The sequence below is a fragment of the Eleutherodactylus coqui genome, chromosome 3 (assembly GCF_035609145.1).
Source record: "Eleutherodactylus coqui strain aEleCoq1 chromosome 3, aEleCoq1.hap1, whole genome shotgun sequence".
Taxonomy (NCBI): Eukaryota; Metazoa; Chordata; class Amphibia; order Anura; family Eleutherodactylidae; genus Eleutherodactylus; species Eleutherodactylus coqui.
The window spans coordinates 283196899-283215201 of NC_089839.1; the positions used below are offsets into that span (position 1 = coordinate 283196899).

Sequence of the window (18303 nt, forward strand, 5' to 3'; positions counted from 1 at the left end):
GCTGGGCCGACTAACGCCAACCAACTCGTGAATCTGGTCGAGAGGTACTGTGCCACGGAGGAACTGTTACAAGCCTCTACCAGACGGGGCGTGACAAAGAGGCTAAGGGTTCCAGTCGTGTTGGTAAGACTATGCCAGTTTCTACTTCCAGTGGGTCTATGTGGAAGAAGAGAGGGGGCTCAGGGGGTGAGCCAGCAGTTGGCCCACATCGGGGGGCTCGAGAGCGAGATCCCGGATGCCTACAGTGCTGGCGGTGCCACGAATGGGGTCACGTTGCAGCACACTGCCCCCTAGGCTCCGAGCCCATGGACTGCAGCTCCTCGCGGAGGGTCTTTCTGTACACATGCCCCATGTTAGCCGCCGAAAACCTGTCAGGGGATGAGCCGCAGGTATGTTCAGTGAACATTGGGGACTTTCTGGTACAGGCTTTGCTGGACTGCGGAAGCTTTGTGACACTAGTGCATGGTTCGTTGGTTAATTCACCGTGTTACAATGGAGGCCGAGTGGGTGTACTGTGCATTCACGGGGACACTCGGCAATACCCCACCGCTACCATACAAATAGCCACCCCTTGCGGCACAACTACCCACGAGGTAGGAGTGGTTAAGTCCCTAATGCATGAGGCTATTATCAGAAGGGACTTTCCACTGTTCTGGGCCATGTGGAGAAAAAGGACTTTGGACAATAAGAATGTTGCTAATAATGTTGTGTGTCAGGAGGTAAGTCCTGAGCCGTATGACCCAGACACTGCCCTGCCCGCAGTAGGGGTGACCACAAGTGACGATGTCGACTGTCCCCTAGCTGTACTAGTTGGTGACACTGAAAGAACGGCAGAAGTTCCTGCCATGCCGGAACTTGAGGTGTCGCATGAAAATTTTGGGTCTGCTTAGCTGAAAGACCCAACATTGATCAGGGCCCGTGAGGCTGTAAAAAAAAAATTGGTGTACCTCAAACTCCAGGTGGTAGTGAGGCATACACTTATATGGCTGTTAACAATGATATGTTGTACAGAGTGGATAAGGTGCGCGGGGAAGAACTGGAACAGCTGGTGGTACCCCAACAGTATCGTCGGGTAGTTCTTGACCTGGCTCATAAACGTGCTGGGTGGTCATCTGGGGAGCGAAAAAAACAGAGAACGAGTGTTGCAAAGGTTCTATTGGCCAGGCATACATAAGGAGGTTAAGCGGTATTGCGCCTCGTGTCCTATATGTCAATTAACTGCCCCTAAGTCACACTTCAGGAGTCCATTGGTGCCATTACCCGTTATAGAGGTATCGTTTGACCAGATTGCCATGGATTTAGTCGGTCCAGTAGTAAAGTCGGCTAGGGGACATAAGTATATACTGGTCCTTCTAGACTATGGCATGCGGTATCCGGAGGCAATTCCTCTGAGAAACACCTCCTCCAAACTCATTGCCCGAGAGCTGTTCCAGATGTTCTCCCGCACTGGTATTCCAAAGAGATCCTTACCGATCAGGGGACTCTGTTCATGTCCAAAGTAATAAGAGAGATGTGCAAACTTCTAAAGATTAAACAACTGCGTACCTCAGTATATCACCCGCAAACTGACGGCCTGGTCGAAAGGTTTAATAAAACTTTGAAGAGTATGTTAAAAAGGGTGGTCAGCCAGGATGGGAAGGATTGGGATTGTTTGTTACCAGCCTTGATGTTTGCAATACGTGAGGTTCCCCAATCTTCCACAGGTTTTTCTCCGTTTGAACTGCTGTATGGTAGACACCCACGCGGTCTCCTCGACCTTGCCAAAGAAACTTGGGAAAGTGAACACACCCCCTACAAAAGTGTTGTAGAACATATATCAGTGATGCAGGACAGGACAGCAGCTGTCATGCCCATCGTGAAGGAACACTTGGAACAGGCACAAGTGGCACAGAGTTGGGTCTATAACAGGTTGGCCAAAGGTAGGGTGTTAGTTTTGGTGCCTACGGTAGAGAGCAAGTTCTTCGCCAAATGGCAGAGGCCCTATGAGGTGCTTGAGCGCATAGGAGAAGTCAATTACAAAGCGTACCGGCCTCCTCCTTCCAGGTTGGAGCAGGTATACCCTGGCTTAAACCCTGGAAAGAACAAGAGTCTCTGGCAGCTGTGAACGCGCTGAGCAGCTGGGTTTTTGTAAAGTCCGTGGACAAAGATCCTGAAGTGGCTATTTCATGGTCCCTGTCCAGGGTACAAAAACAGGAGGAAAAGGAGTTTGTGCTTCGAAACACGGATGTGTTTTCAGAACTACCGGGACGTACGTCAGTGATCAAACATGAAATTGTCACTGAACCTCACATACGGGTCTGGGTGAAACCATACAGAATTCCTGAAGCTCATAGACAGGCTATATCAGAGGAAGTAAAAAAGATGTTGGACTTCGGGGTCATTGAAGTGTCAAAAAGTGATTGGTCTAGTCCGATTGTCCTGAATCCTAAGCCCGATGGCACCTTTTGCAACGACTTCAGGAAGTTGAACGAAGTCTCGAAGTTTGAGTCCTACCCAATGCCATGAGTAGATGGGTTAATAGAAAGGCTGGGACATGCTAGGTTCTTCTCTACCTTGGACCTGACTAAAGGGTATTGGCAGGTACCACTTACCGACGAGGCCAAAGAAAAGACTGCCTTTGCTACTCCCAAGGGACTCTTCCAGTATGTCTGCCTACCTGTTTGGGCTACATGGGGCACTGGCTACTTTCCAAAGAATGGTGGATATCATCCTGAAACCTCACCGTCGGTATGCCTCCGCCTATCTGGATGACATGATTATATTTAGTGATGACTGGGAGAGTCACTTGGCAAAGGTACAGGTGGTAGTTGATTCCCTCAGTCATGCAGGGTTAACAGCAAACCCCAAGAAGTGTACGTTGGAAGTGGAAGAAGCACATTATTTGGGGTACATAATAGGAAGAGGAGTTATTAAGCCCCAAATTAATAAAGTAGAGGCCATCCAAAACTGGCCCATACCATCGACCTAGAAACAGGTGAGAGTGTTTCTAGGGATTGTAGGCTACTACCGCAGGTTCATCCCTAACTTTGACACCATAGCAGTGCCCTTGACAGAGCTAACAAAGGGAAGAAGTTCCACCATGATCAAGTGGAATGACGAGGTCGAGCAGGTATTTCTGAAGTTAAAGTCAGCCCTATGTAGAGAACCGGTCTTAATTACTCCCAACTTTACCAAAACATTCGTAGTACAAACAGATGCTTCTGATGTAGGTGTGGGGACTGTCCTTTCCCAAGAAGTTAGAGGCGAGGAGCACCCAGTCACGTATCTTAGTAGGAAACTTACCCCGCAGAGAGAAATTATAGCATCATGGAACGAGTGTCTGGCGATAAAGTGGGCTTTAGAGTCCCTACGGTATTATTTTCTAGGACGACACTTCAGATTGGTGACAGACCACTCCCCTCTTACCTGGATGAGTCAGGCCAAAGAGCGAAACGCTCGGGTGATGAGGTGGTTCCTTACTTTACAAAACTTTAAATTTGTTGTTGAGCACAGGGCTGGGAAGTTACAAGGCAATGCTGATACGTTATCCCGAACCCATTGCTTGGTTACTAAAAATGTTCGCCCCTACGGGTTCGAACAGAGGGGGAGGGTATGTGAGGTACTGAGGGGCATGATAGAGGATGGTTGTTACACCGCCCCTAGGTTCCGCTATTATGCCTAGTGGGGCTGGAGGAAGGTCATGTCCCGCTCTTTGAGACATGAAAATCCAGGAGTGCAATGTAATCTCCAGCAAGTAGTTGCCAGAGATCTTTTCTTTAAAAGTCTTTGGGCCTGGATTTTTGGAATGGATGGTAGGCTGGTAGTGGGGCCATCCATTCCACTTTCTCCACTCCACGCCTGATATACCTACTGGAGGTAAAAGCCCTGCTGTTTGGTACACCTGCTGAACGTGACCTGTACAGGCAGGGACTTCCTATTATCCTAATGCTGGACTATTGTTTTCATGCCTGAAACATTTCCCCCAAAAAGATTTCCATAGTATTTAACCAACAGGTCATTTTCTGATGATGACACAGTCCCTTAAAAGGACACACTAGTGAGATTTTGATCAACAAATCAAATTACATTCTAATTAGGGACCAATAGGGAACGATACGTGATAATGTTTGCACTTCACCAAAGCATACAAAGACCATATGTTAATTTATTTTATTGGAAAAGGCTTTGGTTGAAATTATGGGAACTTCTTAAGCAGTGGTCATAAAAATCTGAAAAAAAAGTGTAGAAAAGTAACACTTGTAGAAATATCTGGCAAAAATGACATGTTCTGCGCTCTTTAAAATGACGAGGAAGCGACATAGAGATAACACTTGTCCTGCTTGATTGATTCCTTATTGCAGCGACTTGGGAAATCCTTGAGTCATGTTCTGTGCTTCTAAACGTCTTATTATGAGGGATGGTGACTTCTGTTAGAAATGATTAATGTTTATACGTAGGTTTCCATGGCAGCATTACCAGCCAATCCACGGTTGCAGATGGTTCCAAAGGGTCAACATAGCTTCAATAAAAACCTGTCCTGTTCCCTGAGCCGCCAGGTTATGGCCATTGATATTGAGCATCACAGTTCCTCTTTCCTCTTCAAGATTAATTTCCTCACCAGCTCTGTAACATGAGGTCTCACCTCTTCCACAGAGACAGTAGGACCCCATGCATTCACCACTTTTCCATCAGGTGCAACTAGAAATTTCCAGAAGTTCCAATCCGGCTCTTTACCAAAAGATTCTGACAAAATGGGAAAAAAAGAGCAAAGATATAAATAAAGATGAAAAGGGTGTGCAACATTTTACTCATTTAACCCCTTTCTGATCACTGCTGTGTATGAAGCGGGCTCATTCTGCTGACACCAGCCGGCAATGCCTGGGATAATTATGATTGTTTTAGGATTGGAGATAACTGAAAGGTTCGACCCCTTACATGTTACGGTGATCAGTGATCACCACACCTAAGTAGTTTGACAGGGGTAAGGGAGCTCCCTGTGTCACTTGACTGTCTCCCTTCCTTAGTATGATCGCTAAGTTCTGACTAGTTGTCATGGCCCATGTACGGAAGCCTATTAGGCCCAACTCTTGTAGGACTAAAAAAAAAAAATGTTAGAAAAAGTTTTACAAAAATGCTCAATGATACTAAAACAAAAGAAATATCTGAAGTTCAAACACCACCCCTCTTCCCATTTCTTTGATGATTTTGAACAGGGCTGAAAACACTATAGCTGCCCTGTCTACAGTACCAACCTGCAATGCTTATAGAGCTGTCTGCAGACCCAGCAAACAGATGATTGGTGGGGAGCTGTGGACTCCCACCAAACAACTGTTGATGACCTATTCTGAGTACAAGTCATCAATAGTAAAGTCCTGTAAAAGACCTTTAAAGGGGTTTTCCATGGAAATACTATTGATCACCCATCATCGGGATAGGCCATCAATAGTTGATCAGTTGGCGTCCGTAGCTCGGGAACCCCAACCAATCAGCTGAGTGGGCACATGCTGGAAGGGCCGCAAATACACAGAGATCAGAGCGGAAGAAGTCTCCGCGTCGACCTCCGTGTAGTGGCTGGCGTTTGTAACTACAGGCACGGTTCTCATTGAAATCAATGGGAGCCATGCCTGCAGTTACAAGCGCTAGCCACTACACGGAGGTTGGCGCAGAGACTTCTGCTCTGACCTCTGTTATTGCGGTGCTGACAGCATGTGCCTGACCCCGACCGATCAACTGTTGATGACCTATCCTGATGATAGGTCATCAATAGTATCTCCATGGAAAACCCCTTTATCATTATGATCATCATGTTTTTTCCACTGCCAAATCCCTCCTTTCTTCGTTTGTTTCTCCTTCTTTTATCACTTAGTGTTCCTAATCCAAATTTTGTTAAAATAATCAGTCTGTCATCTGTGTGATGTAATAATTTTGTCTTTCCTGGAATTTGATGACATTTCTTGAGAATTCAATAAAAATACTGTGAACAGAAAACTCTAATCCCAGTAGTAAACCCCTTCATGGATTCCTGGTCCCCAATTACCCAACCACTAAAGCTAGCATCTCTATAGAGATACCTGAAGGCCACTATGACTGTCCCTTGGGACCACCTGTGGTAGGGCCTAACGGATGTCTGTACATACTTTCCTTTAACCACTTGAAGACCAGAGATTTTTCATTTTTTTACTTTAGTTTTTTTGTCCCCGTTTTCCAAGAGCTTGTTTTTTGTAGGACGAGTTGTATTTATGTTCAAGAAATTTTTATTGATTTTATAAGTTCGTTAATATCAAATACAATACACTTGAAAAATGACAGTGGCTGTAAAGGGCTTGCTAGCTAGAATTTACAGAAAAGAATTATACGCCAATGTCGCAAATATTCACACAAACCACAAACACGAAAAGACAAAAGGGTCACGGAAAAAAAAGGGAGGGAGGGTGGGGGGAGAATCCAGGCATTAACTCCAGGGCACTTACCTCCTTATAGTGTTTAGACGTTTTGCTCACAGCCATGTAGTCAGTAAGGGGGTATTCCAAATGTCTGTACAGGCAGACCAAGTGCGATGGAAACCCTCATAGCCCTCTGTTGAGTCCGCGAGTCAAAGCCCCTTCATATGCTTAATCTCATCTATCGCCTCCACCCATGCACTTCTGGGTACCACTATACCCTGCTTCCAAAACCTGGGTATTACCTGTCTCGTTGCTATAATGAAGAACTTCAATAAGCCTGATTTGAGCGATGTGGCAGGCATGGGAGAGATGGACAACAATGCCAGCTCGGGTGTCAGAACTATTTTGATCTCTGTTCACTTTCCCATATAGGCGCATTACAGCCTGCCACAATGGTGTCACCATGAGACACTCCCACCAGATATGAAGCATCGGTCCCACCTCTGCCCAGCACCTCCAGCAAGCCTCCGAGGTCATCGGGAAAAACCTGTGCAGTCTCTCCCAAGTCATGTACCGTTGCAAGATAATTTTGAAATTTAGCTCCTGGAGTTTGCTAGATATGGACATTTTGTGTGTCAACTGGAAGGCTCTGCCCCAGAGCTTCCCGGGAAGGGACCTAACCAGCGCCTCCTCCCATGCCCCTATCCATCTCGGGAGGTGACTGTCCAGGCACTCCTCTCGCAGCTGGTTATAGAGCAACAAGACTGTGTGCCTAGGCGTCTCCGGAGTGCAACACAGCCGTTCAATGGGGGTAAGCCTCAGGTTCCAGCCCAGTTCCGGTCTGATTTTCCCCATATAACTACATATTTGTAAGTATTGCATCCAAGAGCTTGGGGGTATACTCCGTGTTCCACACAGGTCTGTCAGGGGTCGTAAGTCTTCCGCTCCCATCAGCTCCCCCACCCTTGCCTCCGTCCCCTACAGCATGAACCCCAAGCTGTGTAGACCCAGTGTGGATGTGAGCTATGGATTCCCAACCAAGGGGGTAAGAGGCCCTGGAAACAAGATCCCACATCACCCCCCCTCCATGCTCTGAGTAAAGTGACCAGCATGGTCGAAGCCCCCAACCTTTCCCAATTGATTCTCCTCAGAATCCAGAAGGCCCCACGCCTCCCCTTTCTATGGATACAGATAATTTGTCTGACCCATGGTAAAACAAGTCTGATATGCAGGTTCCTATCACAGCCTTGTGGTACATTCAGAAATCTAGAAGCCCCCCCCCCCCCCCCCCCCCCGTTCTTTCTGCTTGGTCAAACTTTTATAGCTAAGTCTCTTAGAACCCCCTTTCCAAATGAATTTGAGTAACCGGCCTCGTAGTCTATCAAAAAAGAACCCAGGTGGGCAGTACGGTTCGGTCGGGAAAATATAGAGCAGCTTCGGGAGTATGTTCATTTTAATGGCGCTCATCCTACCAAACTATGACAAAGGGACCCCCGCCCAGTCCTCCAGATCCTTTCTGTGGGACGACAGAAGTGGTTTGTAGTTTAGGTCATATATCAGATCCGCCAGGATCTGGACCCCTAGATATTTGATTGCTTTATGCTCCCAGAGAAACGGGAAGGCCACGGCCAGTTCCGTCCTCGCCCTCTGTAGGTTTGAGATATGTAATATCATTGACTTCTGAGCATTCACTTTGTAATTGCTTAGCTCGCCAAAAATGGCAAACTCTCGCATGATGCTGGGGAAGTTCACTCGGGAATTGGGGATATAGGCCAGAAGATTGTCCGCGAAGAGTGAAACATTATGATTCCGATCTCCAACCTGTCCCCCCTGAATTGAGGGGTTATTTCTAATGGCATTAGCCAGGGTCTGCATCACCAATATGTAGAGGTTTGGTTATAGGGTACACCCCTGCCATGTACAGTTCTTGATTTCAAAGGAAGTGGACAATCTAGCATTAACCCTGACCTGCACTAAGGGGCCGCAATACAATGCCATAATCCAGGAGAGAGCCCTGGGCCCAAGACCCAATTTAGAGAGGGTCGCCTCAAGGAATCTCCAGCTAATCCTGTCGAACTCTTTCTCTGCATCGACAGACAGCAGATATAGAGGAAATGTCTCTCTGCGTGCCCTTGCTATCAAGGATAAGGTCTTAATGGTGTTGTCCCGTGCCTCCCTACCTGGAACAAAGTCCACCTGATCCCCATGTACAAGACGAGAGACCAAGAGGTTAAGTCTGTTTGCCAGTATTTTTGAAAATATTTTAAGGTCACAGTTTATTAGTGAGATTGGCTGGTAATTGCCACATGACAGGGGGTCCCTGCCCGGCTTCGGTATTAAGACAATGTGTACCTGTAGGGCCTGGGGTGGGACGGGGCAGCCCCGTGAAATGGCATAAAAAGCCTGAATGAGCATATCCGAGATTAAGTGTCCACATGTTTTATAAAATCTGGGGGAATACCTATATGAACCCGGGCTCTTCCCCACTTTGATCCCCTGCAAAACCTGCACGAACTCCTCCCCAATGAGTTCCTGGTGTAGGGCCTGGGCTTCTTTCAGAGAGACAAGTCCCGGGGCAATATGGCCCAGGTATTCCGTTATGGTTTGTTAATTTTGGTGCCCTGTGGACTCCAGGGGGCCCAGGATGTTGTAGAATTTGAGTAGAACGCCCGGAATTCCTCCAGGATCCCCTGCGGGGAGTGAGCCTGCCCCCCCCCCCCCCCCGATGTATTTATTGAATGTATATGTGGGTGGGCCATCCTAGAGTGGAGTGCCCTGACCAACCACCTGCCACTCTTATCACCTTATCCTCTTATCCTTAATAGCCCGAGTTGAATTTTTTAATGGTACTATTTAATCTACGGAAAAACGTAAAAAAAAATTTAAGTGGGGTGAAATAGAAAAAACTTTAATTGCAGCCGCCCCTGGCCCAAGACTCAAGGCAGGCCCGGGCTATCCAAACTGCCCATATTTTAGTCCACACCTTTTGTCCTCTCTCTGTACATAGTGCAGCACTAGTAGTGCTAGTATACCGGCTCTGGCTCCGCCCCCATGTCAATAATACACGCTGCGGTGGAGACAGAGGTGACGTTGCGCACGAGGAGGAGTTCTGGCTGTCCACTCAGTACGCACCTGAGCCTCAGAGTAGAACACGCGGGCTGAGGACAGAGGAGGAGGGAGTACTGGTGGATCCCATTCCCCAAGAGAGGAAACAGTGTTGCAGCCCATGCAGGTACTGCTCCAGCAGCAGCTTCTTCATCCCATTGTTGTTGCTGACTCCAAGAGAATTGAAGGGTGAATTATGATGTGGATCTACGAGTTTTGGCACAGAAGTTCATTCACATTTCCACTACAGAAAATTTGCACCTATTCTGCCATGTATGAACCATGGTGGATTTTGGTGAGGACCATAAAGTACGGATTTTGATGCGATTTTGATATGGATCTGTAGGTGCTTTCGCCCTTTCAACTCAAGGGGTGAAATTTTCTGCGGCTCTGCATCAAAATCCACACAGATTGCGCAGATTTTTTGGTGCTTTTTTTATGCACCAAATCAACCACGTGTGGAATTCAAATTCAAGGGCTGCAATCTGCTGTGGATCCTCACCAAAATCTGCACCAGACCCTGTAGAATTGCTGTGGATTTTTTCCACACCTGAACGCACCATAGGGATAAGTTCACACAGCAGAATTATCTGCAGCAGATTCCACCTCTAAAAACTGCGTCAAAAGTGTTTCTGAATCAAGAAGTGACATGTCACTGCTTGATGCGGAAACTCGTCAAAATTCCACATGTGAAGTTTGCCCATTGACAGGGCTAAATCCGCATGTGGATCCTTGTGTTAGACTGTTGCAGATTTTAAAGTGTTATTTTAGGGCCTAAACGCATGGCTGTGTTTTTGTTCTGTTTTGAGGCTGTGAAAATCACGGCCGCGAAACAAAACAAAATGACACCATTGATTTCAATGGTTTCGTTTTCAGTACTGGGATTCTCGCGCGTTAATCGGCCACTATACTGCAGTACTTCAGTATTGCAGGATATGGCGATTTTTGATGTTGCCTATCAAGCCATGCCACAGTCAGACGGTGCCAGTGAGTAGTGAAAAGAGGTTCCCCCTCCTGCTGACTGTTTAAACGCATGATCAGCTTTGACTCTGGCATCTAAACAGTTAACTGCTATGATCAGAGTTAACTCAAATACTGCTGATAGCCACCGGGTATGGAGTGGGTTCGGCTCCCGAGCCCACTCCATACACCCTTCACAACAGCATGATGTAAATTTACATAATGAGGTTGGAAATGGGTTAAGAAGACTAGAGATGAGCGAGCCTGCTCGGATAAGGCAGTTACTTGATCGAGCATCGCTCTTCTCGAGTAACTGCATTCTCATTCGAGCAGGCGGGGGACAGGGAGAGAGAAGAGTGATGCTCGCTCGAGTAACTGCCTTATCCGAGCGTGCTCGCTCATCTCTAGTTAAGACCCATTCAAAAAGCTTTCCCACCAATAACACTGATGACATACCAACTAACCATCTCATCGATATCTAGTCTTTGGGGTTCTATGCAATGGTTTGGTCTTTGGTTTTTACCCACTACACCATAACAAAATGAACTGTAAAATGTCTCATTCGAAGGGGCAGTATATAGTTTTCTCACCTGTCAAATATTTGTAGGCAGCGTTGGCGCCGGTGCCCGTCACCGCTATCTTGCTGAACATGGGGAAGGTAACATTGTAAAGCTTTTTGACAAAAGAATCAATTTCACGTTCGGTGTTCGGCTCCTGATGCCCAAACTGGTTACAAGGGAAGCCCAATACGTTGAAGTGGTAAGGTCCCAGGTCCCGCTGCAGCTTCTGTAATGCCTTGTAGTGTTCATCGGTGAAGCCACATTGACTAGCCACATTCACAACCAATGTCACCTGGGGGTAGTGAACAAGGGGACATTAAGGTATATTGTGCAGTATTATATTAAATGCAGGAAATCTCTGCCAGTCTGCCATAAGTGGATATAAACAGCATAATTTTGTACTGCGGTAATGAGGAAAATGTGTCACGGAACAGAATAAACGGCATTTTCCAATATGCAGCTGTTAACTTTTTCTGATATTCCATTAAGAAGACCCCTACTGATAATCAAACTGAAGGGGTAGCTACACTTCAGTGCATTCTGTGCCCTTTTGGCTTCCCTCTGAGATTTCCCTGATTGCATAGATGTCAAAGGAATTGCTGAAGCTTAGAGATACAGAAATATGAGTTGGAAGCCAAAGGAGAACACTGTTCACTGCAGCATGGCAATCCTCCCTTACAGTAATTGATTAGGGTCTCAGTCCAATTCTGACATATCAAAAAAAAAATATTTAAAGGTGCATACACCTTTTTTTTCCAAAACTGTACAGAATAAACAGTTATAAGCATTTTTGCAATATGTTTTATCAGCCTGTTCTGTACATTTTTCATAGAAAACCCTACTTAGCTATGCAACTAGGTGAAGACGGTGCTGAGAAACCAGTCTAACTGTACAGCTGAGCAGGGAGCTTCTTTCTGCGCTGTGCCTGCACGGCTATCTTTAGTGCAGGCACAGCAGCTTTCATAGAACAGTATACTAATAAATGTCTGCCCTATTTTTTATTACATTTATATATACATTTTCCCCTAGTGTTCTTTCCTGACATCCTGTTTTATATATTGGTCCTGCCTCTATCTACCAGCGCTTTGTAGTGAAGAAGCTATCTTGTGTTACACATACCTTCCCATTTTCTCGTCTTCATAGTGCGCCCATTCCCCGCCGAACCCCATGCAATGTCAGGGTCTCAGTGCATCGCATTGTGACATACTATACATATTGTGACATAATGTATGTCACAATCCAATGTACTAACACCCTGACAGTGCTTGGGGTCCAGCGGGAAACGGGTGCACTGTAAGGAGGAGAAGCTGTCTGCAACACAATATGGCTTCTTCTCTCACAGCACCAAGGGAAGGCGGATAGAGCCAAATATATATAAAAGCAATGTCAGAAGATGGCACTTGAGAAAACTGTATATATAAATGTAATAAAACATAAGGCAGATATTTTATTAGTATACGGTTCTATGAAAGCTACTGTGTCTGCACTAGAGAACAGTGCAGGCACAGCTGGAGATCCCTGCACAGCTCAGTTGGCTAGTTGATGACTGATTTCTCAGCACCGTCTTCTCCTAGCTGCTGAAGAAGGGTTTTCTATGAAAAATGTACAGAATAGGCTGATAAAATATATTGCAAAAATGCTTATAATCTCTGATTTTGTACATTTTTGAAAAAAAATGTAAAGCGTGTCTACTGTCTGTATTTGCAGCTGGCTATCCACGGACAACACACTGATCCATTACAGTCGTTGGCACAGGAGGGGTAACATCTCCCCTAAGGAGAGCACGAAGAAGGTGAGTGAGGAGACTTATAAGACCATTCATGCTCCCCTGGGTAATATGCAACTAAGGAAGATGGAACACCTTCCTAGTGCTCTAGGACAGATGTTACCTCTCCTTACCCATATTACAGGCCTCTGACTAGCCAAGCCAGGATCCTCGAGTGCCGCAGCTCAGCCAATCAGAGGCGGCGCTTTCTGGAGGCGGGGGTTTTCAAACTCCTGACCAGGAAGTTCTCCCGGAGGACATTAAAAAGTGCCGGAGATACAGAGGAGACGTGCAGCAGATACGGACAGCTCCTCTTAGGTGATGTATTGGTTTTTTTTCATGCAGGTAGGGTTTATTTTTGGAGTAGGGCTTATATTTCAAGCCCCCTGAAAATCCTTTGTAGCGTCAAAATCGCAATATAACCTCAATAAAATGCAGCGATATCGCACAGAACACCGATGCGATATTACTGCAATTTTCTATTGGTGATATCACTGTGGCCCGTGTGAAAAAGGCCTAAGGCCTCATGTCCACTGAAAAATTACAATCCGCGCAGATTTCTGCAAGATTCCGCGCGGATTTGCTTTAAATTGTATATTTTTTTTCATGCGGATATCTGCACCTATTGATAGCAATGTGATAGCAATGTGGCCGATCTGCGCGGAATCCGCACTAAAATGGAGCGTGCTGCATTTTTTTTTCCGTGCATGAAGAACACAAATCAATTAAAATGCCATCCGCAGGTGCAAAATTCAATTTAATTGGCTGTAGATGGCCAATGATATTCCTATGGGCAAAATTTCACCCGCGGAATCCACATGCAGAATCCGCAATTCAATTTTACTAGTGGACATGAGGTCTAAGGCATCATGTCCATGGGGAAAAAATCAGGCCCGCTACGGATTCTCCATGGAGAATCCGCAGCGGGTCTCTCCTGCCCCGCGGACATGAGCGCTGAAAAGAAGAATTAACTCACCTCTCGCACGCTCCGGATCTTCCCTTCGTCGCGGCTTCATCTTCTCTCCGTCGCGGCCGGATCTTCTTTCTTCAGCCCGGCAGATGTGCACGGCACGTCGGTTGCGTGCCGCGCACATGCGCCGGCCCGAAGAAAAAAGATCTGGCCGCGACGGAGAGAAGATGAAGCCGCGAAGAAGGGAAGATCCGGAGCAGGTGAGTATATTCTGATTTTGGTCTCCCGCGGATCCGGACAGCTTCCATAGGCTTCAATAGAAGCCCGCGGGAGACCCGCACGAAAATGGAGCATAGTCCATTTTTTTTTCATGCTCCATTTTTTTCAAAATCACTTTTATTGACCATCTGCGGGTATTTATCTACCCGAGGGTGGTCAATGCATCCCTATGGGGTGCGGATCCGCTGCGGATCTTAAATCATATTTTGCCCGTTGACATGAGGCCTAAAGGTTCACATACTTTTTCCACTCACAGACATGTGGTATTCGTTGATTTTACTGAAATAAATGACCATGTCTAATATTTTTGACTCATTTATTTGATTTGGTTCACCTCACCTACTTTTAGGACTAATTATGCAGTTTTTAGGTCAAATATTAGCAGAAATATAGAACATTCTAAAGGGTTCACAAACTTTAAGCACCGCTGTATCTGTACTGTACAGATTTAATATAAAAGGTCTAATACTGAATTATACCAGCAGATTCTAAAGGAAAATGTCAGGACATGGGTCAGTGAGCTGAACCTCAGGAGAACGCGGGTCATGCAGCAAGAGAACAATGCAAAGTCCTTCTACAAAAGAATAGTTAAAAAAGAATAAAGTTAAAGTTTTGGAATGACCAAGTCAAAGCCCTGACCTTAGTACTAGGGCCTGAAGTGAGCCGTTCATGGGAGGAAACCCGCCAACCCAACAGAGTCACGGCTGTTTTGTACAGAAGAATGGGCTAAACTTCCTCCAAGCCGATGTGCAGAACTAATCAACAATTCCCAGTAACGTTTAGATGCAGTTATTGTTGCACAAGGGGTCTCCCATACTGAAGGCAAAATCTGGTACAGCTTTAGGTCAAGCATAGCAGAAGCATGGTAAGTTCTGAAGGGTTCACAAACTTTCAAGCACCATAAAGCCCACAAGTTAATGCAGCTTTGCAGTACATTGTGCTAACCCTCCTACTACAGTACATGCCACGTCCACAGGCCCCTCGTAAGAAGCAAGAAGGGGAGGGAGGATTCTTCATTCCTCTGTGTTTTAACCCCTTCCTCTATGCCTGCAATGTACTGTCTAACTCTTCACTATGAATCTATATAATACCTGAGATCATAGGGGTTAATCAACATGATTGTGTGAGCTGGCTAGTTGTAAAGAGGAATGGCTGAGCCTATAGGGAGGAATGTATACCGCTGGTTAGTGGGACACTGCAAGAGGAAAGTTCTAAGCAGCAGATAGATGTTCAGTTAATACAGAACTGATGCAAGGTTCTAGCTGCAGGAACGTCCTATGGAGCAAATGATACATACAGGTTTCATCTTGTTACAGGAACATCCTATGTAGTAATTACTGTATATATATATATATATATATATATATATAGGTTCTAGATACTAAAAGGTTCTATACAGCAGAAGTTACAGACAACATTCTGGCTAGTTACAGGGACTATCTATGCAGTTGTTAGATGGTTGATAGACATAGTGTAAGGTTCAAGATGTAGTAAAGTACCGTGCTGCTGACATTAGGCAGGTTCCAACCTGTTATAAGAAAGCTCAAAGCAGTAGACACAAGTAAAGTTCTATACATAGAGATATATTGTAAGGTACTAGCTGTAAGAAAGTTCTATGCAGTAGACAGAAGTATAGTTATATACATACAGATCTATTGTAAGGTTCTAGCTGTATAAAAGTTCTAGGCAGCAGATGTTATGTACAGGAATGTTCTATGCAGTAATTAAATTATCGAAGTATATTGACATATAAGGTTCTAGTTATAGGAAGGTTCTATGCAGCAGAAGTCACAAACAGCATTCTAGCTTCTTACAGGAACTTTCTATTCAGTTATTAAATGTTCTATACATACAGACGTACTGTAAGGTTCTAGATGCTGTACAGTTCTATGCAGCAGAAGTTGCAGACAGGTTCTAGTTTGCTATAAGAAAGTTGTAAGCAGTAGAAGAAGTAACGTTCTATACATACAGATCTATTGTAAGGTTCTAGGTGTAAGAAAGTTCTATGCAGCAAATGTTGTGTACTGGAATGCTCTATTCTATGTAGCAGTTAAATGATCTATGTATATAACCATATTATAAGGTTCTAGATATAAGAAAGTTCTGCACAGCAGATATTATGTACATGACTATTCTATGCAGCAGTTAAATGATCTATGTATATAACCATATTATAAGGTTCTAGTTGCAGGAACGCTCTATACAGAAAATGTTATGTACATGACTGTTCTATTCTATGCAGTAAGTGATCTATGTATGTAGACATAAAGGTTCTAGTTACAGGTAGGTTCTGTGCAGCAGAAGTTACAGGTAACATTCTAGCTTCTTAACTTTCTATCCTGTTGTTACATGTTTGCAGATTGAAGTTCTCTGCTTCTGTGCAACAACAGTTCTACACAGACTCCAACTTCATACAGGAAAGTTTTATGCAGTTGACAGAAGTTCTATACATAAAGAAGATCTATAAGGTTCTAGCTTCTTGTATGCACTGGCTTAGTTAAAGTTAGGTGCCAGCAGTGTGTTCTGATGCCACTCACCGATCCCCTGTATTTCTCCAGAGACACCAATTTGCCCCTGATATTGACCACCTTGAAAGTGTAGAAGTCCGAATTCTTCTGCAGGGATGGTGCCAGGAGGAGTAGGAGCAGCAGCACTGGGGAGTACATGGTACTCACATAGATACTCGGTGCAATCACTGCAGCCAACTACACAGCCTCTGCTCTACAGGAACTGGGAAGAACCCTGCGATTAACTCTTTGGGAGCTGGACAGCAATAGCAATGCATGAGAAACCCGGATCCAGTCATCAAAACTCCACTCCTCCAAGGTTACGTTTCATGTGGAGGAGATGGCTGCAATACTGCATGGGGGTCTATGATGGTCTGGTGTGCTTGCGCCCCCTGTCGTGCTTGCATGGTGGAGCTCACATAAATATGAGGACATGCAGCAGATGGTCTTTAATTCAAAGAATGTGCAGAAAGGAAGGTTGTATTTTTCCAGAAATAGCGTCAATCTTGCTCAAAAATAGTTTCGGGTATTGCAGCTCAGTATTAGGTCTCATTCACACGGCCATATGCATAAAACATTCATGGATCAAGCAGCACTTTACCGCCGCGTGAGCCGGCTATCGCTGCATATGGCAGGGATAGTGCAATAACCATGTCAGCGTATCTTATGCACAAGGAGATGCGCAGTGTGAGTATTTTTTTTATTTTTTTTAATTCCTTGCTCTGTCTCATAGTGGCGTTGCATATTCATCACCGCACATACACAATGTATTGCGTATGTAGAGCTTTTAATATGCAGCCCATAGAGAACAGTAGGGCTGTACGTGCGTAACAAGCAATGAAATGCAACATGCTGCGTTCTTTTTCACGCTCATATTACACGTAATGTATATACACAAATAAGCATAGGTCCGTGAAAATCAGTGTTCTTTCATTAACTTCATTCACCACGTGTTATGCGTGCGTTATATGAGGTGAAATTACGCTTGTGGGAATCAGCCCTAAAAGAAAAAGAAGAAAAAATAAGATTAAAAAGAGGAGGAAAAGTAAAAGAAGGTGAAGAATAAAAAAGAAGGAAGACAAAGAGAAAAAAGAAAAAGTAGGGAAATAATCTTTTTTCTACATTTTCCTTCTTCTTTTTCAGTCTCCTTTTTCCTTCTGTATACTTTCTTTCTTGCTTTTTCTACATTAGCTTTGATTTAAAACAGCTCCAAAATACTCAGATACACTCCCAGGTGACCTAAGAATATTAAACAGGGCTTCTATGGCTCTTAAGTCAGTGTTAAGACTCCTCCACACTGGTGTGTTTGCGCACGCAATACGCAGAGAATAGAACCCATTGATATCAAAGGGTACGTAGACATTTCCCGTTTTTGCATGGATAAATAAAAAGTAGGACATACTCCAGGTGCGTAGCTAAAGGCTCATGGGCCTGAGTGCAAAAGTTTATCTTGGGGCCACAATGCTGATTTATTACTGTCTCACTTCCCCCTCACTAGTTTTCACTGGCCACCGGGGTTCAACGGGTAGTTCCTTGTCTAGTCAATAGTGTTGCTGAAACTGCTGCTGTGCACAGAAAACTTAGAAGGCAACACAATGCTAAATCAGTGCTACAGCCCCTTCATTCTTAGGCTTGTGGGGGTCCCAGAGGTTGGAGCTCCGCCAATCATAAAATAATGTCACAGCCTAGCAATAAAGCAGCGTCTGAGGAGCGGACCCCAGCCTAGGAGACAGCAGGGGTAGAGTAGTTCACTTGTCACGGTGGCTCTACCCTGCTCCTACCCGGAGTGTAATCAGGGACACGTCAAAGGGGCGCGGGTAGACTAAATTAAATATATTAAATAGGAAAACCCACG

The 18303-nt window shown here is 45.1% G+C and overlaps 1 protein-coding gene across 1 annotated transcript; it reads right to left on the bottom strand.

The window, feature by feature from the left end:
- Nucleotides 1-4135: 4135 nt before the first annotated feature.
- On the bottom strand, nt 4136-16734 carry GPX7 (glutathione peroxidase 7). Its single transcript, XM_066597591.1, has 3 exons — nt 16479-16734; nt 11018-11279; nt 4136-4722 (listed from the first exon to the last, which is right to left on the bottom strand). The coding sequence occupies exons 1-3, from the start codon at nt 16605-16607 to the stop codon at nt 4559-4561; spliced, it is 555 nt and encodes a 184-aa protein (XP_066453688.1). The 5' UTR covers nt 16608-16734; the 3' UTR covers nt 4136-4558.
- Between the last annotated feature and the right edge of the window lie 1569 nt (nt 16735-18303).